The sequence below is a fragment of the Blennius ocellaris genome (assembly GCF_963422515.1).
Source record: "Blennius ocellaris genome assembly, chromosome: 24".
Taxonomy (NCBI): Eukaryota; Metazoa; Chordata; class Actinopteri; order Blenniiformes; family Blenniidae; genus Blennius; species Blennius ocellaris.
The window spans coordinates 2529512-2554439 of NC_137673.1; the positions used below are offsets into that span (position 1 = coordinate 2529512).

Genomic DNA, 24928 nt, shown 5'->3' on the forward strand with positions numbered 1-24928 from the left:
AACAATCACGACTACAAATCAAAATGTTACATTATTGATTCCGCTACAGTTATATTACTGGTATAATGTGAACTTAACTGTTAGTGCCTCTATAGTAGTTTAAATTTAAGCTTCAAACGAGTAGGACGCCTTCAATAAATATGCTTCCTGATCCCTTCAAAGTAAACTTGCAAGGACCACAGATGACAAGACGGCACTCCCACTGTGGCGTTGTGTGAAAGAAGAGCTGCGGATCCTCGATACTGTACATACAAAGTGATCAACCGGTGAAACCTGGAGGCATCCCGACAGCGAGCGTCAAGTCACAAGAATAAGAACACGTGCACAAAATCAAAACATGCATAACAGGTAGCTGAACATAGTTCAGAGTATTGGATGTGTCATAAGCACAATGCCAGGAAGAGGCATTACTTTGGGCCCACCCTCGGGTGCCAGGCTGACACACGGTGCCAGCAGGCCAGAGAGAAGGCGCTTCTTCAATACACGCTCTCATCCACCGCACGCGGCGCCGTGCGAGCGGTCGGCGGCGCCGCGTGTCGGGGAGAAAAGAAAGAAACCGTTGGGCTGCGAGGAGCTGGCTTGTGGCGGACCGTATGTTTTGAGCTTCTCGGTGGCCATTTTGATTCTGCAGGGCCAGAGCGTCGGTTACTAACCTTAATGAATTGTATCGCGGATAATCTAACGTGGCCAAAGTGCAGCATGTTCTAAGTGTTTCTCATCTACAAGTTCCCCAGCAGATATAATTCAGCCTAAACTTACCTGTATGATGGTACTGTATTATGTACTGCCCGATACTTTTAACACAAATTTACTGAATCAAGGATTGTGGCGATGATCCAGAATAAAACCTTGATCAGTGTGTTGCATTCAAAATGGCCACCACGGGATTTCACACCGACCCAAATATAGACTTTGTAACAGGGTTGGGGTCTGTCCACTGAATTCATGACTTAATGTAAACAACAGATCGATTAAGGATATATCAGCCATTTCAAGCACAGTTTAAGGATATCGACTTTAAATAACTTTTTTTCAAAAAATGAACTGACCCCAACCTCGCAATGTCCAAATGGTTGAGCTAGCCAGTAGATCTAAATGCAGCTGGGTTAAATCTGAGCCCCTGTAGGAAATAAGCCAGCTTCAAAACCCAAAAGCACGAGTTGAGAAGCCGTGACGCCTCGACATAGTAGGCTCACAGCTCCTGTCGTCGCTCACGTACCACAAAGAATTGTCTCAAAGCTGCTGCTTCTTTTTTTTTTTCCCCCCCACAAGATTCAAAGTTGGAACAAGAACTGTTGTCAAAGCACTTCATCATATAGCAATACATCAAGTGTGTTTGATAGATACAAGTCCATGTACTGTATATAACACCAGCGACTTAGTTTAATGATACAATTTGTATCAAACGAGGTTTTTCTCTGTCTAGCATGGATTCGGCCGGGATCTGCTACAGACGACGGGACGCGCGCCGCCGAGTTAAATATATTTACAGTGCGTCCGCGTTGCTCTCAGCCGGCGGCGAGATGTTCTCGGTCTGTAGCAGATGCCCGAGTCGACCCAAATCAAAGGGTCCGAGAGAAAGAGAGCGAGAGGGAAAGAGAGAGAGAGAGAGATGTCCCTTACTAAAACTAAGGTACACACGACAGGGTCACCCATCTCTACAGCTACAACTCCGAGCAAAAAAAAACAAACAAAAAACTGACGCCGTCCCAAATACGACGACCGCCTTCCCAACACCCACAACACACACGACGAGATGAGCATCGCCAACAGACCTCGGTCAAATACTTTGAGATGTGACGACAGCAGCGCCAGAGGTGATTATGAAATATTACTTGAATATTGTTTTGGACCGGCAGTAGAAAACGTGTTCCAGTCTGACTCGGTACAGCCGAACTGAATAATCCTTCATCGTAAAGATTTGACGGTAACCTGGAGAAGCAAAAAGTGTAACTGGTCACATTGGAAAAAAAAAACGGATCTAAAAACACGTTTCGCTTTGAGTTAATTCCCTTCAACAAACTTCTTGAACTCCATCGAGTCGCTGCTGCGCACTGACCAGACGTTAATGCAGAACCTTTGTGTTTGTTTCAGTCCAGCGTCTCCCGTCGGCGTTCAGTATCCGGTCTGGGCTTTCTCTGCGAGGATGGCGGCCGCCAGCTGCTGGGGGTCGGTGACGTGGGGGCTCCGGGCCATCACCCGACTCACCAGCTCCGACGGGAAGATGTTGCACAGGTTTATGTACACCTTCTCCCTCACGTCCCCGTAGCAGCCGTGCGCAGGGGATTCTGGGTGCTGCTGCATGTAGGAGGGAGGGGGATGGGGCGGCACCGAGAGGTGGGAGCTGTAAGGCGGGTGTGGCGGGTGGGCCGGAGGAGGCGGCGGCGGCGGGTGGCTCAGGTAGTGCGTAGGGGACGGGTGCAGGGCCGGGTGGGAGGAGTGGTGCTGCGAGTAGCCGTCCTGCGCCCACGGCGGCGTCTGCCAGGAGGACTGACGAGTGTCCAGGAGGGTCTGGTAGGCCGACGGCTCGTACCGGGACGGAGGGGGCGGCGGCGGCGGCTGCCGGTAGTACGAGTCCCAGCTGGGTACCGCTTTGGGCCGGTGGTGGTGGTGCGAGGCGGAGGGGTGTTCGTACAAATGCGAGTCGGACACGCTCTCCGCTCGCGTGGGGGCCAGGCAGCGGCCGAGAGGAGACCCGGGGGCGTGAGGGTTGGACTGGGGCAGCGAGTGGTAGTCGCCCGGGCAGCTGGAGCGTGTGGCCAGGGGCTGGTGCTGGAGGTGAGGAGGCAGGGGGTAAAGGGGGCGCTTCGGGGGGGCGTCCGGGGGCGGCGGATCGTGGGCACAGCCCTGCCCGCTTCTGGCGCTCAGGTGGTAGGAGTGTCCTCCCGCATGCTGGATGTTGGCGTACTCTGCAGGGTGAAGGCCACACAGCTCGTGGTGGGAGTACAGGCGGCCGTGGGCGGCGTTGGGGAAGTGGACGTTGTCCTCCAGCAGGCTGTCCGGCGTGCACCCGGGACACGTCCGCTCGCCGTAAGAGTCGCAGCTACTGCCACAGCTGACGCTGCTCTCGCTGCCGCACTCGGAGCCCGCCGAGCCCATGGAGCCGAGTCGCAGGTCCGTGTCGTTGGGGAAGCGGCAGTCCGGGCTCCTCCGGGACGAGAGGCTGAGGCCGGAGTAGGCCCGCGTCACGGAGTAGTAGCTCAAGTCCGGAGACTCGCAGTGAGGGTACAGGTCGTGGCCGGGAGCCGGGAGGTGAGCGTGGGGCGTCACGGCTCTGGACTGTTGGTCCGGTGGGAGGCTGAGGCAGGACGGGGGCCCCCCCGGGGCCGGAGACATGCTGGCGCCGCCACCGCTCCCGCTGCTGCTGCCGCTGCCGCTCTTCTGGCTCTCCGCTCGCCCTTTAGCCAGCAGCTTCTCCTCGGCGTCGCTGTAGGACAGGGCCCGGATGCTGGGGTCGGACTGCCTCTTCGCGGCTCCCTTCTTGGCCTCGATGCTGCCGGCCGGGACGCTGTGGCTCTTCACCAGCCCGGCGTCGCCCTGATTCTTCGAGGTGATGCAGGTCTTGGCGCTCGCCCGCAGCTCGTCAGCCACGGCACGCTGGGGCTGCGCTCCTCTTTCCGGGTGGTAGTACTTACACTTGTGGCCATAAGTGCACTTCTTTCCTGCACAGAGAAAACCAAAAGTTTGAGTATTCATGAGCGTCGCTGCACCACAGGCGATAAGGCAAGGCTGCGATGCAGTGCAGCACGCCTCACCGTATGGACAGGGCTGCTTCTTCTGCTCGGGCATCACGGGTCTTTTCCTCAGGAAGTTATCCAAGCTCGGCCCGTGACGACCGAGAGGATCATCTGGCGGCATGAACCTGAAAGAAGACAAAGGAGGGCTTAAGAAAAAGAAAGAACAAAAACAACCTGTATTCTATTTGAAACGGTTCGTCTCTACATGTGAACACATCCCCTCCCTGTGATCCGCCTCGTCTTACTTGTCATTGACGAACGAATACATGAGCAGCCGTTCGTCTATGAACTTCTTCCACTCGGGCTTCTCGTTTGCGAGGTCCCTGTAGTTGTCATTGGACACAATGATCCCGTCTGACTCATAGGCAAGCTTGACGATGAACCGGTCGTCATAGCACACCACTCGCCGGCCTTGAACGCGCCGCGAGGGAGTGAAGACGAGGATTTTCTCCTTCTCCAGGCGACGCAGGATCTCTTGATCTGAGCAGAGGAGCATTATGGGAGGGTTAGAGGAACTGCGCTACAAGGAGGCGTGAGGGACGAGGGTGTCTTTGTGTACCGACCTGTTATTGGTGCGTCAGGGCGAGACTGTTCCTTCCTCCACGCTGGCACAAAGACCGTGACGTCATGATGGCCGCGCTCAAGGAACCAATCCACAGCCAGCTGGATGCCCTGACAGGAAAACACTTCTTTGTTGCCGTGGCTGGAAAACACGAGAGATAAAAGGAAGCCGGATATTAACATTTTCTGTTTGTTTTTTGGTTTTTTTACCGCAATGTGGGTTTCCAGATATGCAGCCGCTCACCTCATGGCCACGTTGCTGCCGTCCACCACTATCGGCCGCAGGTTGTCCTGGTCGCAGGTGGAGTCTGCGGGACAGGGGGAGTCGGAGCGCTGGGCGTCGAGCAGGTCGGAACAACCGCAGGAGGATGAGGATGAAGAAGAGGAAGAGGTGGAGGCTAATGAGCCGGCCGGCTGCTCGCCGTCGGACTTGGTGCCCAGCTTGACCAGCTCTCCCAGGATGTCGTTGATGAGGGTGTCGGGGCCCAGCTTGGACAGCACCAGTCTGACCGTCTCCTCTGAGTAGCCCAGCTTCAGGGCAAACTCCAGCTTGGCCCGGTACTCCCTCCCCCCCGCCTCGGGCGCCAGCTCCGCCGTGGAGGGAGCGGCTGGAGGCGGGTCGGGGTCCAGTCGGGGCTCTGCGGCGAGTTCGGGAGGAGTCTCGGGAGGCCCCTCGGTGCCGAGGTCCACACACTGGGTCCGACAGAGCGGCTGGTGGGCGTTCTTACTGTGGGCGGAGCCTCCCTCTCCTCCGTCCGAGTCGGGGCCCGCCGCGAGGGCTGGCCCGGGAGACGGCGCCGACTCGCGGTCCGCGTCGGGTCCGCCGTTCTCCTCGAGCAGAGCCTGCGGGGGGGACTCGGCGCCCCCGGAGCTCTCCCCCTGCTCCTCCATAGCAGGGGGCCGATCGGCCCCTGCTACGTGGAGGTATTCCAAGTCCGGCCCCGGGTCCAGGATGTGGCCTGCTCCTGCCTCCACATGGTCCTTCTGGCCCATGAATGTGTCACAGACATCCAGCTCACCGGGCCGACAGCTGCCCTCTCACAAAGCTCGAGTCATTGGTACCTAGAGAAAGACCAACAGGAGCGTGCATTCAATTTATATATGCTAATCTGTTGTTGTTTATGATGAGATGACACCGACTCCTACGGGGAAATTGGGTAAATCCCTACTTGAACTCGTCCGGGGGTGAACAGGATGCCATATGCTCCGGTCCACACCCACTGTGAGAAGGCCCAACCACCAACACAAACCCAACCTTTCAGTTTGTGAGCTTTTTTTTTTTTTTTTTTTAATATTTGTCTTTTTATTTGTACCATTTTCAATAATGAGCCACCAATTTGATTGATTCGATGATGAAATCTGCAGAATGATCGTTCGGTCTCAAGTGGTGTTTGAAGATAACGTCGCTTTTTGGTCTTAATTTTAATGAGGAAATTTGACCGGGAGTGTCTGAGTCGGCATTGTTTACACGGCCTGTGACTGTCTGGTGCAGCCGGGGACTCCGGCGAGCCGCCGGCGGGCAGACACAAAGAGCCGACGGGGCCTCCCACTCTAATTAATGGACTCCCGCTTTTTTTTGTTAGTCAGGCCTCAGTGTGTTTTCATGAGGGCCACGCCACAGCACATTAATCTACGGAAGAACAGAGAGCGAACTGTTGAACAAAAAGGAGAAGACACCAGGCCGTTAACGCTGACCCCCCCACCCCCTCCTATTCTACCTGCTAATTACAGCCCATATGCTTCTTCCCACCAGGGCGGTTGAGTCACTCATTAAAGCACTGAGGGACTCCGAGCCAATCAGAATATTGCACTCAACGGCTGAGGATGAGATCTAATTTAAGTGACAGGTTTTCACTGCGAGGAAAGATTCAGCAGAATTACTGACTGTCTGTAAGGTCAAGTCGTCTGGTCTGACCTCAGAAAGCTGTCAGGAGAAAACCGGTGATGGAAGAGGAAGTGACTTGAATCTGGTGGGAGAGGGCGGAGGTGGGGGGGGGGGGGACCAAGTTGAGTGAGCATTTTATGAAAAGGGGGCTGCCTAGCAACGTGGCTGAGCTACTGTTGCTAAGCTACAGCTGTTGAAAGCATTCGCCCTCCCAAATGCCAAGACAAGGGGCTGCAACGTTCAGGCGGCGGCGACGACGACACGCTGCAGAGAAGGGGACGGAGGGGATTTAAAAGTGTGCCTTGCTGGCGTCGCCACGCCGTCCCCCCACGACAACAGTCGGCATGCGGCCATGGTGGGGACTGGGACCTTGACGTGGACCAACGTGGGCACTGATGGAGCCCTCCCATTCTCTGAAGTGACTCATGCTGCTGTGAGGGAGGGAGGGAGGGAGGGGGGGAGAGAGAGAGAGAGAGACGACCAATTCCACACACTCTTCACGTCTTTTAAGCCCGACACTCGATTCAGTCTAAAGCGTCACGTCAGCACGTCGCAGGCCTGACGTTGCCCCCCGGGGGGTCTCCACAAACACACGGGAAGTTATTAAACCATCAACCCCAGATGCATTCAGTCATATTTACACACGTATGTCACAATGAAAACAGTGATATTGTTTTTACCTGTAAAGGACAAAAGTCTATATTAAGAGAGATAAAGGAAGAAAATACACACTGCAGGGCAGGATGAGCACAACAATGTGTATTCACAAACAAATGTAGGTCAAAACAAACTTTCTAAAGTTTCAGACCTTGTCATTTGGAGTAAGTGTTTGTTTTTTTTTACTTTTTAAGTCAGTTTACCCCGAGGTCTTTTTTAAATCAGAAACACATTTATTCTGCTATATATTGCATCTATATTACACCAGTATGACAGTATAAAATGTGTTTCTGATGGAGCTTGTTTTCTTGACTACTTCATTCAGTTTCACACACCATAATGTCTCACGTCTCTAACGGCTTGTGTTTGAACGAGCGTCAGTGTTTTCACAGAGTTCTGAAGTGGACTGGTCGTGGTCCGGTGGCCGCCCGGAACAGAGCCAGTCACACCATCTCCACACGCAGTGGGTGCATCTTTCAAACCTTGGTAGGTTGGCTGACACACACACACACACACACACACACACACACACACACACACACACACACACACACACACACACACACACACACACACACACACACACACACACACAGAATCAGCAGGCTTTGATGGAGACAGTAATGAATATGTAACACAGTCTTTACAGCGCTTTGTATGTGGCAGCTTTGTGCAAGTGTGTGCAGTGGGGGAGGGAGAAAGGGGGGGGGGGGGGGGGGTTGAAAGGCAGCTTGGGCGGGGGGGTTGGGGGGGACACACACCAAAAAAAAGGTGGGGGGGAGCAGTCTGTCTGGTGGTGTATGTCTGCAAACCTAACACTGCAAAAGTTACAGTAGCGGGGGGGGGTTGGAATAATCTGTGTGTGTGTGTGTGTGTGTGTGTGTGTGTGTGTGTGTGTGTGTGTGTGTGTGTGTGTGTGTGTGTGTGTGTGTGTGTGTGTGTGTGTGTGTGTGTGTGTGTGTGTGTGTGTGTGTGTGTGTGTGTGTGTGTGTGTGTGTGTGTGTGTGTGTGTGTGTGCGTGTGTGTGTGTGTGTGTGAGTGACACGCCAGGCTTTCCCCGCCAGCAGCGGGGAAACAGATGTCCACTGAGCAATACTCTCAACTGGTGTCTCCCCTACACACACACACACACACACACACACACACACACACACACACACACACACACACACACACACACACACACACACACACACACACACACACTAATGTAGAAAGTGCACAGTTTCTGTTCAGTTAACACCTCCTTGCTCCCCTCAGGTTCTCCCTCCTCACCAGTGTGTCGTCGGCACAGAGAAGTGCAGCGCCGGTGTCAAGCTGCAGACCAGGAAGGTTCCGGCAGGTGCAAATCCTCACCGTAGTTCAAGAGTTGCGTCATTTCCCCGCAATATTTCACTTTTCCTATCATCCGCCGGCGAGGGCAACCTGCACCTTTACCCCCCCTTGTCCTGACATGATCCCTTCATGATTGTTTTGTCGTATTGCAGTGAGTCCAGAACACAGTTTATGTTTGTATTCATGATGCCCAGAGGCCTGGGAAGAGCAAACTGACACTACGCCGAAGCTTTGAGCAAAACTTGCATTCAGTTTTCTTAAATCTCCCGACTTGCACGTTTACGAAGCAAACTTTTCCCCCCAAAATTCACTGGACTTACCAGATTGGCCTGAGCAGACAAAGACAAAACCAAAACAGATCAGCTCATTTCCACACTTTAAAATCCACAACAAGCAGGAGGAAAAAAAGTGATGCGGGCAAAAAACCCAGAAGAGTCCTCCTCCTCCTCCTCCACCTCCTCCACCCTCCCGGGTCCAGAGCCGACGCTGTAAGGTGCAGGAAAGTCCACCTCCGGCCCAGTGAGACCTGTCCTCGGTGTCTGAGCGTCTCCCACCGCCCTGGACAATGAGTGGCGGAGCAGATGGACCGACAATGTCTGCCGTTCCCTCGACGTCCAGAGTGGCTGCTCCTCCACCAATCGCAGCACGGCGGCTCCACACTGAGGAGGAGGAGGAGGATGAGGAGGAGGAGGAGGAGGAGGAGGAGTGGCCATGGGCAGATGCTTGCGACACTCAGTTTCCCTAAGGCACGCGTTCCCAACGTGCACCGGGAGACACACACACACACACACACACACACACACACTGAAAGGGCTTCCCCTGTGTGGCCGATGAATCAACGAGGGGCGGGCGGCCGAACAATGGGGCCACACAATGGGGGGGCCGTGGAGGGCAGCTGCAGTGTGAGGGCCGCCGCTATTACAGCCCGGGGCGGCGGTGGAGAACACCTGGCCACAGAGCGCCGCCGTCACCCTCCGCTCTTTGTCTCAGGGGTCAGAGGGGTGGAGGAGGAGGAGGAGGAGGAGGAGGAGAATGGCTGGCTGAAAGACGAGCGCGGCCTTCAAGAGAGTCCAAGAGGAAAGGGAGCGTCCGGGAGGGGGTCATGGTAAAGTTTTATGTCCCAGTGAGGACCTGCTCGGCTTTGTGGTGGCACACTTAGGGCCGAGGACTCGGAAGCACAAATCTTTGGCGTTCCGTCGTCCCCCAAAACAAACATCAGCTCCACAAACGGCGTCTCCTCTCCTGGACGGAGGGGAATCACTCCCAGTGTGAATATCTGGCATCGTGGTTCATTCAGCGTCTGAGATGACATGTTCAGCAAAAACCCACCTTTCAAAACGCGTCAGGCACTTTCCTGCTTTTATTGATTTCACTCACGGATCATTTATTCCTGACTTTTGATCTGAACTAGGATAAGAGGGGGAAACTTTTTTTTTGAGGGGATGCTTGATTCAGAAACTGATGGATTTTATGTGTGTTTTTGGTATTTGATGTGTGTTAGCTCATTAGCTGCTTATTATAACGCTCCAGGAACTGCTAAATAGGAGGAATCAGTGAAGTTATGACTGAAAACAAGATATTGAGAAGGAGCATCTGTCCTGACAAATATGTGTGTGTGTGTGTGTGTGTGTGTGTGTGTGTGTGTGTGTGTGTGTGTGTGTGTGTGTGTGTGTGTGTGTGTGTGTGTGTGTGTGTGTGTCTGTGTGTCACTCTTGACAGAGGATGACAGCTGCCATCCAACGACACTGATGAGTCGTAAGGAAGTTTAACCTCTTTAAGACGTGGAAACGTTACATTTGGTGAGCAGATCATCAATTCTATTATTATTAATTTTGATTAGTTGTTCACGTTTGCGTCGGGACATTGTGCATCGATTAAATCAAGAGTTGAGATAACGACGACGACTCCACAGTGACGGAGTACAAGAGATCAGCACGTTTACCGATCGGGATCAATTGAACTGCAACACAAAGAGGCAGGAGGAATGACTCAACACTGCCACCCAGCATGCAACAGAGGTATGACACATGTTCTGCATCGTGCCCCTTTAAAGGAGCCGTCGCCCGGAAATCCCTTCCTCCCGTGTTGAAACATGTAAATTGGCGTTTGAAAGTGGCTGAGTTTTGGTTTTTTGTTATTGGTTTGGGCTCTTAGTTCACACGAGAATTGCCCACAAGGGGGCAGCGTATGACCTTTGAACCCCACAGTCATGATTGACAGCTCCTACAGCCAATCAAAACAGTGGTGCCACTCAAAGTCTAACATGTCCTCTTGCCAGAGGACGTTGGGACTCGCTCCCTGTTACGTCACACATTTTTAAGAATTGATTCAAAGACAATTCAGGGGAGGCGGGATATATTAGAATACCAGGTGATGGACGACTCCTTTAATAAACTACAAAAATAAATAAATCTATAAATAAACTGAAACCTTTGCGTGACCTTTCTGACCCCAACACAGATGATGGAACCAGAACAGATGAGGTCAGGATGGATGAATGGATGAAGTCTGATGCGTCTTTTAGTCTCTTGAAGTGACGTTAAGATGGAAGAAGTGAAAGAAGATCTTTCATGCAGAAGACTGGGGGGGGGGTTAAGACACAGCTGTCCGTGGTAAACAATCCCCCTGCCCTTCATAAATACCCCCAGAGAACAGGCAACGAGTGAAAGCGCGTGTTTGGCTCCGGCCTTTTGCGCTCGTGCGGCTTTCAAACTCCATTATTTTCCCACTCATTTCACACATTCCTCATCCCCTTCAGTCCCCCCCCCCCACACCCCGCCTGTTGACACGCATCCGATGCACACAAACTGTCTGGGAGCGCGCACGGGGGCGTGCACGGTCACCGCAAACCAACACCGTCACGACCTCCCCGCGCAGCTTTCACCCGCACCGACCTGCCGCCGCCGCGGAGTCCCGTCCGCCCTCCGCGCGGGGCTCCCGCCCGCTGCCGCTCCCAGCCGCCGCACGATCCGCTGTGCACCGAGAAGCAGCGCCGACAGCTCCCATCATACCCCGGCGACGGGAAACATCCGGCTGGTCTCTGCAGCGTGACCCAAACTGGAGCGTCAGGTTCGACAGCGCCAGCGCGCGGCAGCTGCGCGCGCGTCACAATAAAAGCAGAAGGTCGTTTATTCCCTCAGTGCAGACACGGATCGGCCACGAAATGTACGAATATCTCAAATAAATCCAGTTTATTTGGTCCAGCCACATACGAACAGATAGGTGCCTTTAACCAGTCGTAATTCAACCTGTACAAGCATGGTTTTTCTACCATTTAAGTAATTTAATTGTTTGTTTACAGCTGCTATGTTTGTTTTATACAAACAGATTAATGTATATATTAACAACACAATTGAGTTAAACCATAAGCAATTTTGCAGTTTTGTTTCTAACGTCAGCCGACCAGTCGTGAATGATTTTGATTCCCAACTGTAATTTATATTTATCCTCATTTATTAAATTTGCTTTACAGTTTTCTCTTACTATGTCTTTTACTCAGTTGAAGTTGATCAATACGTTGTTTTCTGCTCTCTTGCGGCCTAAAGATAAAGCTTGAGGTGGTAATAACATTAGATTAGTCAGACACACTCCTGGCATTTAATACATAATAACATCAAACCATGTTTAATTAATGTATATACATGTTATACATATATTATAAGGATGGCTTATTATAGTACATAACTATGTTGTATCACTGTTAAAAGCTAATTATCACCAATAAGCTCAGAAAAGACAAATATATGTATCAACCCTCGTAATTGTGGAGAAGTAATTTTAACTGTGCCCCAAAATATTAACATCCATATTATATTTGGTTTTGAGTAGAACAAAGAATATAATCGGCCAGATTAACTTATTCCATTAAAAAAAAACTACTCGTGTACTGACAGTACAATTGAAACGTGTTTGAGTTCATTTTGAAAGAGCCGACCGGAAATTGAGTGTCTGTGTACACCGTGTAAATAACATTGCGTGTAGTTCCTGTGTATGGCCACGAGGAGGCAGAAACACACCCACAAGACGTGAACATTAATATGATTTAATTTGGTCAAACTTGTTTTGCTGCTTAAATTCGAAGATAAACACACAGATACACTACTTTACTTTAGACTTTAATTAAACTGAAAACCACCTGAACGTATCTTATTGACACTTTCTGTTTACAAGACAGTCAGCCTCAAGACATTTTTTATTTATATATTTTTTAATCGAACACTCCACTTGCTTTTTTGACCAGGTTTGAAGATTTGTCCATGTAAGCAAATGTCATTTGTGTTACAGGAGGTTTTCCTCACTGATGCGGCAGCAGCGGATGTCACGTGACCCACGTAGGAACCTTCGTTCACTGTCACTGCAGCACTCGGGGCACACTTTACCTGCGCACTACCTACAGTATTGCTTGCAGTGCCGGTAAGGCCATATCCAGGGATCGCGAAATGCTAAATATTTTTCCCGGACACTGGTCCAGTAATCATGCAGTTTTTACTGGACCGAAGTAAAGTTTGATGAAAATATATATATTTTTGTATGTGAAACTGTAATAAACTCATCTCAATTTGGACAATGTGGGGGTCTGCGTGACGTCACTATCTCATAATAAACTTGTTATATCTTTAAAACCTCAGATTCACTTAATTAATTCCTGGGAAAATTATTTAGCAACGCAGCACAAACGGCAATTTTTTCCAGCTCGAACGCAGGACAAATACTTGGGACTATTTTCAGGGTGTTTAGAGCGGAGTGGGACGCTGCTTCAGATTTGTTGTACGAGTTCCAGACCCGTTGGAATTATTTCATAAAAAATTTAACTTGTGTTTCAGGTTTTCCTCACTATGACAGCGGAAACTGGTAGGAACCATCCATCGCAGTCACTGCAGCGCTCCGGACACACTTTACCGGCGCACCACCTCACCTGCAGCGCTGTGTTAAAAGTCAATAAAATCCTAAACACACACTCAGGACAGGTAAGAGAGAATATCAGAGCAGCGACACATTTAATCACTAATATCTCGCGGCTGTATGTCAGTAGAGAAGTTTAAGGTGTAACTGACGTACCACACGTCCGTTAGCATCGGCTAATGTTCGGAGCTAACACGTAAACACCGCAGACGTTTCTCGAAAAGATGGAAACGTCTATTGTTGCTCTTAATCTAAAAACACTTCATTAAATATTCATTAAATATTCATTTTAATAAAACTACTGAGGTTCAGTGTATTGAACTTTCTTTTCTAATTATTTTTAATTACATGATACAAACACCTGTAGAGGAATATAAACAAAACAGCCGCTAGGGGGCGTCGAAGATCTACATGCAGTAAAAGCACAAATATAAAATGAAATTAGATCGTTAAATACAAATACACTTCTTCAGGCATGGGGCATGGACGTTAAAATAACAGTTTATACATTTAGTGGCCGGTGAGTCTTGTTTCCCAGTCTTTCAGTGTTATTAGAAAGAAAACTTGTATTTATTTTGTATTACAAGAACATGGCTTCATAGACACAATGAACAGAATTGGAGCTGAATTCATCTTCATTTGGTTTTATTCCCAAGCAAAATCTCATTTAAAAAGTATTTTCCGATTCATGCCACAAACTACGGCAGAACATCGTCGTTCTTTAGATTTTACTGTAAACTTCTTTGCAGAGCCAATGTGACAACCTGAAGCGTTGCTTGTAATTCCATCATCCGTCCACAAGATGGCGGAAAACTGTGAAGTGAGAAATAAAATATTGCCATCTTGTGGTCAAAGTGAGTAACTGCTGTCATCGTGTCAACTGACATAGTGACCACAAGAGGGCAGTGGTTATTGTAAAAACACTTCATTAAAGACTTTAATCAATATATTTTAATAAAACTACTGGTGAGGTTTAGTGTATCAAACTTTTTTCTAATTATTTTTAATAAAATGATACAAACACCTGTAGAGGAATATAAACAAACCAGCCGCTAGGGGGCGTCAGATGTCTACATACAGTAAAAGCATAAATATAAAATGAAAATAAATAGTTAAATACAAATATACTTCTTCAGGTATGGGACATGTACATTAGAATAACAGTTTATACATTTAGTGGCTGGTGAGTCTTGTTGTTTCCCAGTCTTTCAGTGTTATTAGGGAACTGTAATACATTTTAAATTTAATATAAGTTTAAATTTAAATAAAATAAACCAGGGGGCCAAGGTGTCTTTCTCTTCTCTTAGTCTCATGTTTTTATCTTGACATTGTATTTGTCAGGAGGAAAATGTTGGAACTCAATGACTCTGCTGGAAACGAGGACTTGAAGTCACATGTTTATTTTGTTAAACAGACCAAACAAAGAAAATGGGGGACGTCCAGCTGAGACTGGAACTTTCCCCGAGGACGGGGGAGGAACCTGGACTCCTCCAGGTCCAGCGTTCACCGACCACTGTTAGAGGTGAGTCTACAACCACACCTGGAACTAGTCTACAACCAGTATGAAACTAGTTTAAAATTAGTCAGACTAGTCTAAATAGGTGTTTCTCTTGTTGTAATAATAATAATAATGTTAGAAATATTTAGTTGTAACATTACTATTGGTGTTACTGTGTTTTTATTAGTACTACCCAAACCACAGTACAATCATATAAATAGGGCAACATCAGTGAACAGTATAAGGTGTGTAGAGCTTTGAGATTTAAAATGTGCTTTGCTTTTGCTGCAATGCTTCTTGAAATCTTCATAGATATATATTTAATGTGAGATTTCCTAGTAATTCTATCATGAATAAAACCTCCAAGGAATGTGATTTTCTGCAGCCGCTCTATAACAACTCCTCTATCTGAACTGCTTCCTGAGCAGTGGAATTATTAAAAATTTTGGGAACTTTACAGTCATTGGTCCAAAAAATGAAAAAAACGTAAGTCAAAATAAGTAAAAATAGGAAATATTGGGAAAGTGATGGAAATGGGTCAGTAATGATGGTAAGACTATAGTAAGGCTATTAAAAGGCTTATTGGGGTGAAAATTTTACATTTTGGGAACTTTACAGTCATTTGTCCAGAAAAAAAAAACGTAAGTCAAACGTATGGCAAAATAAGTAAAAATAGGAAATATTGGGAAAGTGATGGAAATGGGCCAGAAATGATGGTAAGACTATAGTAAGGCGATTAAAAGGCTTATTGGGGTGAAAATGTTACATTTTGGGAACTTTACAGTCATTTGCCCCAAAAAAAAAAAACGTAAGTCAAAATAAGTAAAAATAGGAAATATTGGGAAAGTGATGGAAATGGGTCAGAAATGATGGTAAGACTATAGTAAGGCTATTAAAAGGCTTATTGGGGTGAAAATTTAACATTTTGGGAACTTTACAGTCATTTGTCCAGAAAAAAAAAACGTAAGTCAAACGTATGGCAAAATAAATAAAAATAGGAAATATTGGGAAAGTGATGGAAATGGGTCAGAAATGATGGTTAGACTATAGTAAGGCTATTAAAAGGCTTATTGGGGTGAAAATTTTACATTTTGGGAACTTTACAGTCATTTGTCCGGAAGAAAAAAACGTAAGTCAAAATAAGTAAAAATAGGAAATATTGGGAAAGTGATGGAAATGGGTCAGAAATGATGGTAAGACTATAGTAAGGCTATTAAAAGGCTTATTGGGGTGAACATTTTACATTTTGGGAACTTTACAGTCATTTGTCCAGAAAAAAAAAACGTAAGTCAAAATAAGTAAAAATAGGAAATATTGGGAAAGTGATGGAAATGGGCCAGAAATGATGGTAAGACTATAGTAAGGCTATTAAAAGGCTTATTGGGGTGAAAATTTTACATTTTGGGAACTTTACAGTCATTTGTCCAAAAAAATAAAACGTAAGTCAAACGTATGGCAAAATAAGTAAAAATAGGAAATATTGGGAAAGTGATGGAAATGGGTCAGAAATGATGGTAAGACTATAGTAAGGCTATTAAAAGGCTTATTGGGGTGAAAATTTTACATTTTGGGAACTTTACAGTCATTTGTCCAAAAAAATAAAACGTAAGTCAAACGTATGGCAAAATAAGTAAAAATAGGAAATATTGGGAAAGTGATGGAAATGGGCCAGAAATGATGGTAAGACTATAGTAAGGCTATTAAAAGGCTTATTGGGGTGAAAATTTTACATTTTGGGAACTTTACAGTCATTTGCCCCAAAAAAAAAAAACGTAATTCAAAATAAGTAAAAATAGAAATATTGGGAAAGTGATGGAAATGGGTCAGAAATGATGGTTAGACTATAGTAAGGCTATTAAAAGGCTTATTGGGGTGAAAATTTAACATTTTGGGAACTTTACAGTCATTTGTCCGGAAGAAAAAAACGTAAGTCAAACGTATGGCAAAATAAATAAAAATAGGAAATATTGGGAAAGTGATGGAAATGGGTCAGAAATGATGGTTAGACTATAGTAAGGCTATTAAAAGGCTTATTGGGGTGAAAATTTTACATTTTGGGAACTTTACAGTCATTTGTCCGGAAGAAAAAAACGTAAGTCAAACGTATGGCAAAATAAGTAAAAATAGGAAATATTGGGAAAGTGATGGAAATGGGTCAGAAATGATGGTTAGACTATAGTAAGGCTATTAAAAGGCTTATTGGGGTGAAAATTTTACATTTTGGGAACTTTAAAGTCATTTGCCCAAAAAAAAAAAACGTAAGTCAAAATAAGTAAAAATAGGAAATATTGGGAAAGTGATGGAAATGGGTCAGAAATGATGGTAAGACTATAGTAAGACTATTAAAAGGCTTATTGGGGTGAAAATTTTACATTTTGGGAACTTTACAGTCATTTGTCCAAAGAAAAAAAAACGTAAGTCAAACGTATGGCAAAATAAGTAAAAATAGGAAATATTGGGAAAGTGATGGAAATGGGTCAGAAATGATGGTAAGACTATAGTAAGGCTATTAAAAGGCTTATTGGGGTGAAAATTTAACATTTTGGGAACTTTACAGTCATTTGTCCAAAAAAATAAAACGTAAGTCAAACGTATGGCAAAATAAATAAAAATAGGAAATATTGGGAAAGTGATGGAAATGGGTCAGAAATGATGGTTAGACTATAGTAAGGCTATTAAAAGGCTTATTGGGGTGAACATTTTACATTTTGGGAACTTTACAGTCATTTGTCCAGAAAAATAAAACGTAAGTCAAACGTATGGCAAAATAAGTAAAAATAGGAAATATTGGGAAAGTGATGGAAATGGGTGAGAAATGATGGTAAGACTATAGTAAGGCTATTAAAAGGCTTATTGGGGTGAAAATTTAACATTTTGGGAACTTTACAGTCATTTGTCCAGAAAAAAAAAACGTAAGTCAAACGTATGGCAAAATAAGTAAAAATAGGAAATATTGGGAAAGTGATGGAAATGGGCCAGAAATGATGGTAAGACTATAGTAAAGCTAATTAAAAGGCTTATTGGGGTGAAAATTTTACATTTTGGGAACTTTACAGTCATTTGTCCGGAAGAAAAAAACGTAAGTCAAAATAAGTAAAAATAGGAAATATTGGGAAAGTGATGGAAATGGGTCAGAAATGATGGTAAGACTATAGTAAGGCTATTAAAAGGCTTATTGGGGTGAACATTTTACATTTTGGGAACTTTACAGTCATTTGTCCAGAAAAAAAAAACGTAAGTCAAAATAAGTAAAAATAGGAAATATTGGGAAAGTGATGGAAATGGGCCAGAAATGATGGTAAGACTATAGTAAGGCTATTAAAAGGCTTATTGGGGTGAAAATTTTACATTTTGGGAACTTTACAGTCATTTGTCCAAAAAAATAAAACGTAAGTCAAACGTATGGCAAAATAAGTAAAAATAGGAAATATTGGGAAAGTGATGGAAATGGGTCAGAAATGATGGTAAGACTATAGTAAGGCTATTAAAAGGCTTATTGGGGTGAAAATTTTACATTTTGGGAACTTTACAGTCATTTGTCCAAAAAAATAAAACGTAAGTCAAACGTATGGCAAAATAAGTAAAAATAGGAAATATTGGGAAAGTGATGGAAATGGGCCAGAAATGATGGTAAGACTATAGTAAGGCTATTAAAAGGCTTATTGGGGTGAAAATTTTACATTTTGGGAACTTTACAGTCATTTGCCCCAAAAAAAAAAAACGTAATTCAAAATAAGTAAAAATAGAAATATTGGGAAAGTGATGGAAATGGGTCAGAAATGATGGTTAGACTATAGTAAGGCTATTAAAAGGCTTATTGGGGTGAAAATTTAACATTTTGGGAACTTTACAGTCATTTGTCCGGAAGAAAAAAACGTAAGTCAAACGTATGGCAAAATAAATAAAAATAGGAAATATTGGGAAAGTGATGGAAATGGGTCAGAAATGATGGTTAGACTATAGTAAGGCTATTAAAAGGCTTATTGGGGTGAAAATTTTACATTTTGGGAACTTTACAGTCATTTGTCCGGAAGAAAAAAACGTAAGTCAAACGTATGGCAAAATAAGTAAAAATAGGAAATATTGGGAAAGTGATGGAAATGGGTCAGAAATGATGGTTAGACTATAGTAAGGCTATTAAAAGGCTTATTGGGGTGAAAATTTTACATTTTGGGAACTTTAAAGTCATTTGCCCAAAAAAAAAAAAACGTAAGTCAAAATAAGTAAAAATAGGAAATATTGGGAAAGTGATGGAAATGGGTCAGAAATTATGGTAAGACTATAGTAAGACTATTAAAAGGCTTATTGGGGTGAAAATTTTACATTTTGGGAACTTTACAGTCATTTGTCCAAAGAAAAAAAAACGTAAGTCAAACGTATGGCAAAATAAGTAAAAATAGGAAATATTGGGAAAGTGATGGAAATGGGTCAGAAATGATGGTAAGACTATAGTAAGGCTATTAAAAGGCTTATTGGGGTGAAAATTTTACATTTTGGGAACTTTACAGTCATTTGTCCAAAAAAATAAAACGTAAGTCAAACGTATGGCAAAATAAGTAAAAATAGGAAATATTGGGAAAGTGATGGAAATGGGCCAGAAATGATGGTAAGACTATAGTAAGGCTATTAAAAGGCTTATTGGGGTGAAAATTTTACATTTTGGGAACTTTACAGTCATTTGTCCAGAAAAATAAAACGTAAGTCAAACGTATGGCAAAATAAGTAAAAATAGGAAATATTGGGAAAGTGATGGAAATGGGTGAGAAATGATGGTAAGACTATAGTAAGGCTATTAAAAGGCTTATTGGGGTGAAAATTTAACATTTTGGGAACTTTACAGTCATTTGTCCAGAAAAAAAAAACGTAAGTCAAACGTATGGCAAAATAAGTAAAAATAGGAAATATTGGGAAAGTGATGGAAATGGGCCAGAAATGATGGTAAGACTATAGTAAAGCTAATTAAAAGGCTTATTGGGGTGAAAATTTTACATTTTGGGAACTTTACAGTCATTTGTCCGGAAGAAAAAAACGTAAGTCAAAATAAGTAAAAATAGGAAATATTGGGAAAGTGATGGAAATGGGTCAGAAATGATGGTAAGACTATAGTAAGGCTATTAAAAGGCTTATTGGGGTGAACATTTTACATTTTGGGAACTTTACAGTCATTTGTCCAGAAAAAAAAAACGTAAGTCAAAATAAGTAAAAATAGGAAATATTGGGAAAGTGATGGAAATGGGCCAGAAATGATGGTAAGACTATAGTAAGGCTATTAAAAGGCTTATTGGGGTGAAAATTTTACATTTTGGGAACTTTACAGTCATTTGTCCAAAAAAATAAAACGTAAGTCAAACGTATGGCAAAATAAGTAAAAATAGGAAATATTGGGAAAGTGATGGAAATGGGTCAGAAATGATGGTAAGACTATAGTAAGGCTATTAAAAGGCTTATTGGGGTGAAAATTTTACATTTTGGGAACTTTACAGTCATTTGTCCAAAAAAATAAAACGTAAGTCAAACGTATGGCAAAATAAGTAAAAATAGGAAATATTGGGAAAGTGATGGAAATGGGCCAGAAATGATGGTAAGACTATAGTAAGGCTATTAAAAGGCTTATTGGGGTGAAAATTTTACATTTTGGGAACTTTACAGTCATTTGCCCCAAAAAAAAAAAACGTAATTCAAAATAAGTAAAAATAGAAATATTGGGAAAGTGATGGAAATGGGTCAGAAATGATGGTTAGACTATAGTAAGGCTATTAAAAGGCTTATTGGGGTGAAAATTTAACATTTTGGGAACTTTACAGTCATTTGTCCGGAAGAAAAAAACGTAAGTCAAACGTATGGCAAAATAAATAAAAATAGGAAATATTGGGAAAGTGATGGAAATGGGTCAGAAATGATGGTTAGACTATAGTAAGGCTATTAAAAGGCTTATTGGGGTGAAAATTTTACATTTTGGGAACTTTACAGTCATTTGTCCGGAAGAAAAAAACGTAAGTCAAACGTATGGCAAAATAAGTAAAAATAGGAAATATTGGGAAAGTGATGGAAATGGGTCAGAAATGATGGTTAGACTATAGTAAGGCTATTAAAAGGCTTATTGGGGTGAAAATTTTACATTTTGGGAACTTTAAAGTCATTTGCCCAAAAAAAAAAAACGTAAGTCAAAATAAGTAAAAATAGGAAATATTGGGAAAGTGATGGAAATGGGTCAGAAATTATGGTAAGACTATAGTAAGACTATTAAAAGGCTTATTGGGGTGAAAATTTTACATTTTGGGAACTTTACAGTCATTTGTCCAAAGAAAAAAAAACGTAAGTCAAACGTATGGCAAAATAAGTAAAAATAGGAAATATTGGGAAAGTGATGGAAATGGGTCAGAAATGATGGTAAGACTATAGTAAGGCTATTAAAAGGCTTATTGGGGTGAAAATTTTACATTTTGGGAACTTTACAGTCATTTGTCCAAAAAAATAAAACGTAAGTCAAACGTATGGCAAAATAAGTAAAAATAGGAAATATTGGGAAAGTGATGGAAATGGGCCAGAAATGATGGTAAGACTATAGTAAGGCTATTAAAAGGCTTATTGGGGTGAAAATTTTACATTTTGGGAACTTTACAGTCATTTGCCCCAAAAAAAAAAAACGTAATTCAAAATAAGTAAAAATAGAAATATTGGGAAAGTGATGGAAATGGGTCAGAAATGATGGTTAGACTATAGTAAGGCTATTAAAAGGCTTATTGGGGTGAAAATTTAACATTTTGGGAACTTTACAGTCATTTGTCCGGAAGAAAAAAACGTAAGTCAAACGTATGGCAAAATAAATAAAAATAGGAAATATTGGGAAAGTGATGGAAATGGGTCAGAAATGATGGTTAGACTATAGTAAGGCTATTAAAAGGCTTATTGGGGTGAAAATTTTACATTTTGGGAACTTTACAGTCATTTGTCCGGAAGAAAAAAACGTAAGTCAAACGTATGGCAAAATAAGTAAAAATAGGAAATATTGGGAAAGTGATGGAAATGGGTCAGAAATGATGGTTAGACTATAGTAAGGCTATTAAAAGGCTTATTGGGGTGAAAATTTTACATTTTGGGAACTTTAAAGTCATTTGCCCAAAAAAAAAAAACGTAAGTCAAAATAAGTAAAAATAGGAAATATTGGGAAAGTGATGGAAATGGGTCAGAAATGATGGTAAGACTATAGTAAGGCTATTAAAAGGCTTATTGGGGTGAAAATTTTACATTTTGGGAACTTTACAGTCATTTGTCCAAAAAAATAAAACGTAAGTCAAACGTATGGCAAAATAAGTAAAAATAGGAAATATTGGGAAAGTGATGGAAATGGGCCAGAAATGATGGTAAGACTATAGTAAGGCTATTAAAAGGCTTATTGGGGTGAAAATTTTACATTTTGGGAACTTTACAGTCATTTGCCCCAAAAAAAAAAAACGTAATTCAAAATAAGTAAAAATAGAAATATTGGGAAAGTGATGGAAATGGGTCAGAAATGATGGTTAGACTATAGTAAGGCTATTAAAAGGCTTATTGGGGTGAAAATTTAACATTTTGGGAACTTTACAGTCATTTGTCCGGAAGAAAAAAACGTAAGTCAAACGTATGGCAAAATAAATAAAAATAGGAAATATTGGGAAAGTGATGGAAATGGGTCAGAAATGATGGTTAGACTATAGTAAGACTATTAAAAGGCTTATTGGGGTGAAAATTTTACATTTTGGGAACTTTACAGTCATTTGTCCAAAAAAAAAAAAACGTAAGTCAAACGTATGGCAAAATAAGTAAAAATAGGAAATATTGGGAAAGTGATGGAAATGGGTCAGAAATGATGGTAAGACTATAGTAAGGCTATTAAAAGGCTTATTGGGGTGAAAATTTTACATTTTGGGAACTTTACAGTCATTTGTCCAAAAAAATAAAACGTAAGTCAAACGTATGGCAAAATAAGTAAAAATAGGAAATATTGGGAAAGTGATGGAAATGGGCCAGAAATGATGGTAAGACTATAGTAAGGCTATTAAAAGGCTTATTGGGGTGAAAATTTTACATTTTGGGAACTTTACAGTCATTTGCCCCAAAAAAAAAAAACGTAATTCAAAATAAGTAAAAATAGAAATATTGGGAAAGTGATGGAAATGGGTCAGAAATGATGGTTAGACTATAGTAAGGCTATTAAAAGGCTTATTGGGGTGAAAATTTAACATTTTGGGAACTTTACAGTCATTTGTCCGGAAGAAAAAAACGTAAGTCAAACGTATGGCAAAATAAATAAAAATAGGAAATATTGGGAAAGTGATGGAAATGGGTCAGAAATGATGGTTAGACTATAGTAAGACTATTAAAAGGCTTATTGGGGTGAAAATTTTACATTTTGGGAACTTTACAGTCATTTGTCCAAAGAAAAAAAAACGTAAGTCAAACGTATGGCAAAATAAGTAAAAATAGGAAATATTGGGAAAGTGATGGAAATGGGTCAGAAATGATGGTAAGACTATAGTAAGGCTATTAAAAGGCTTATTGGGGTGAAAATTTAACATTTTGGGAACTTTACAGTCATTTGTCCAAAAAAATAAAACGTAAGTCAAACGTATGGCAAAATAAATAAAAATAGGAAATATTGGGAAAGTGATGGAAATGGGTCAGAAATGATGGTTAGACTATAGTAAGGCTATTAAAAGGCTTATTGGGGTGAACATTTTACATTTTGGGAACTTTACAGTCATTTGTCCAGAAAAATAAAACGTAAGTCAAACGTATGGCAAAATAAGTAAAAATAGGAAATATTGGGAAAGTGATGGAAATGGGTCAGAAATGATGGTAAGACTATAGTAAGGCTATTAAAAGGCTTATTGGGGTGAAAATTTTACATTATGGGAACTTTACAGTCATTTGTCCGGAAGAAAAAAACGTAAGTCAAAATAAGTAAAAATAGGAAATATTGGGAAAGTGATGGAAATGGGCCAGAAATGATGGTAAGACTATAGTAAAGCTATTAAAAGGCTTATTGGGGTGAAAATTTAACATTTTGGGAACTTTACAGTCATTTGTCCAAAAAAAAAAAACGTAAGTCAAACGTATGGCAAAATAAATAAAAATAGGAAATATTGGGAAAGTGATGGAAATGGGTCAGAAATGATGGTTAGACTATAGTAAGGCTATTAAAAGGCTTATTGGGGTGAACATTTTACATTTTGGGAACTTTACAGTCATTTGTCCGGAAGAAAAAAACGTAAGTCAAAATAAGTAAAAATAGGAAATATTGGGAAAGTGATGGAAATGGGCCAGAAATGATGGTAAGACTATAGTAAGGCTATTAAAAGGCTTATTGGGGTGAAAATTTTACATTTTGGGAACTTTACAGTCATTTGTCCAAAAAAATAAAACGTAAGTCAAACGTATGGCAAAATAAGTAAAAATAGGAAATATTGGGAAAGTGATGGAAATGGGTCAGAAATGATGGTAAGACTATAGTAAGGCTATTAAAAGGCTTATTGGGGTGAAAATTTTACATTTTGGGAACTTTACAGTCATTTGTCCAAAAAAATAAAACGTAAGTCAAACGTATGGCAAAATAAGTAAAAATAGGAAATATTGGGAAAGTGATGGAAATGGGTCAGAAATGATGGTAAGACTATAGTAAGGCTATTTAAAGGCTTATTGGGGTGAAAATTTTACATTTTGGGAACTTTACAGTCATTTGTCCGGAAGAAAAAAACGTAAGTCAAAATAAGTAAAAATAGGAAATATTGGGAAAGTGATGGAAATGGGCCAGAAATGATGGTAAGACTATAGTAAAGCTATTAAAAGGCTTATTGGGGTGAAAATTTAACATTTTGGGAACTTTACAGTCATTTGTCCAGAAAAATAAAACGTAAGTCAAACGTATGGCAAAATAAATAAAAATAGGAAATATTGGGAAAGTGATGGAAATGGGTCAGAAATGATGGTTAGACTATAGTAAGGCTATTAAAAGGCTTATTGGGGTGAACATTTTACATTTTGGGAACTTTACAGTCATTTGTCCAAAAAAATAAAACGTAAGTCAAACGTATGGCAAAATAAGTAAAAATAGGAAATATTGGGAAAGTGATGGAAATGGGTCAGAAATGATGGTTAGACTATAGTAAGGCTATTAAAAGGCTTATTGGGGTGAACATTTTACATTTTGGGAACTTTACAGTCATTTGTCCAAAAAAATAAAACGTAAGTCAAACGTATGGCAAAATAAGTAAAAATAGGAAATATTGGGAAAGTGATGGAAATGGGTCAGAAATGATGGTAAGACTATAGTAAGGCTATTAAAAGGCTTATTGGGGTGAAAATTTTACATTA

General features: G+C 42.4%; 1 protein-coding gene across 1 annotated transcript; it reads right to left on the reverse strand.

Moving 5' to 3' along the window:
- Positions 1-5: 5 nt before the first annotated feature.
- LOC308147742 (putative ribonuclease ZC3H12C) lies at positions 6-11182 on the reverse strand. The gene is made up of 6 exons (XM_080520067.1): positions 11070-11182; positions 4543-5360; positions 4301-4440; positions 3983-4217; positions 3756-3862; positions 6-3662 (listed from the first exon to the last, which is right to left on the reverse strand). The coding sequence occupies exons 2-6, from the start codon at positions 5289-5291 to the stop codon at positions 2116-2118; spliced, it is 2778 nt and encodes a 925-aa protein (XP_080376193.1). The 5' UTR covers positions 5292-5360; positions 11070-11182; the 3' UTR covers positions 6-2115.
- Positions 11183-24928: the final 13746 nt, after the last annotated feature.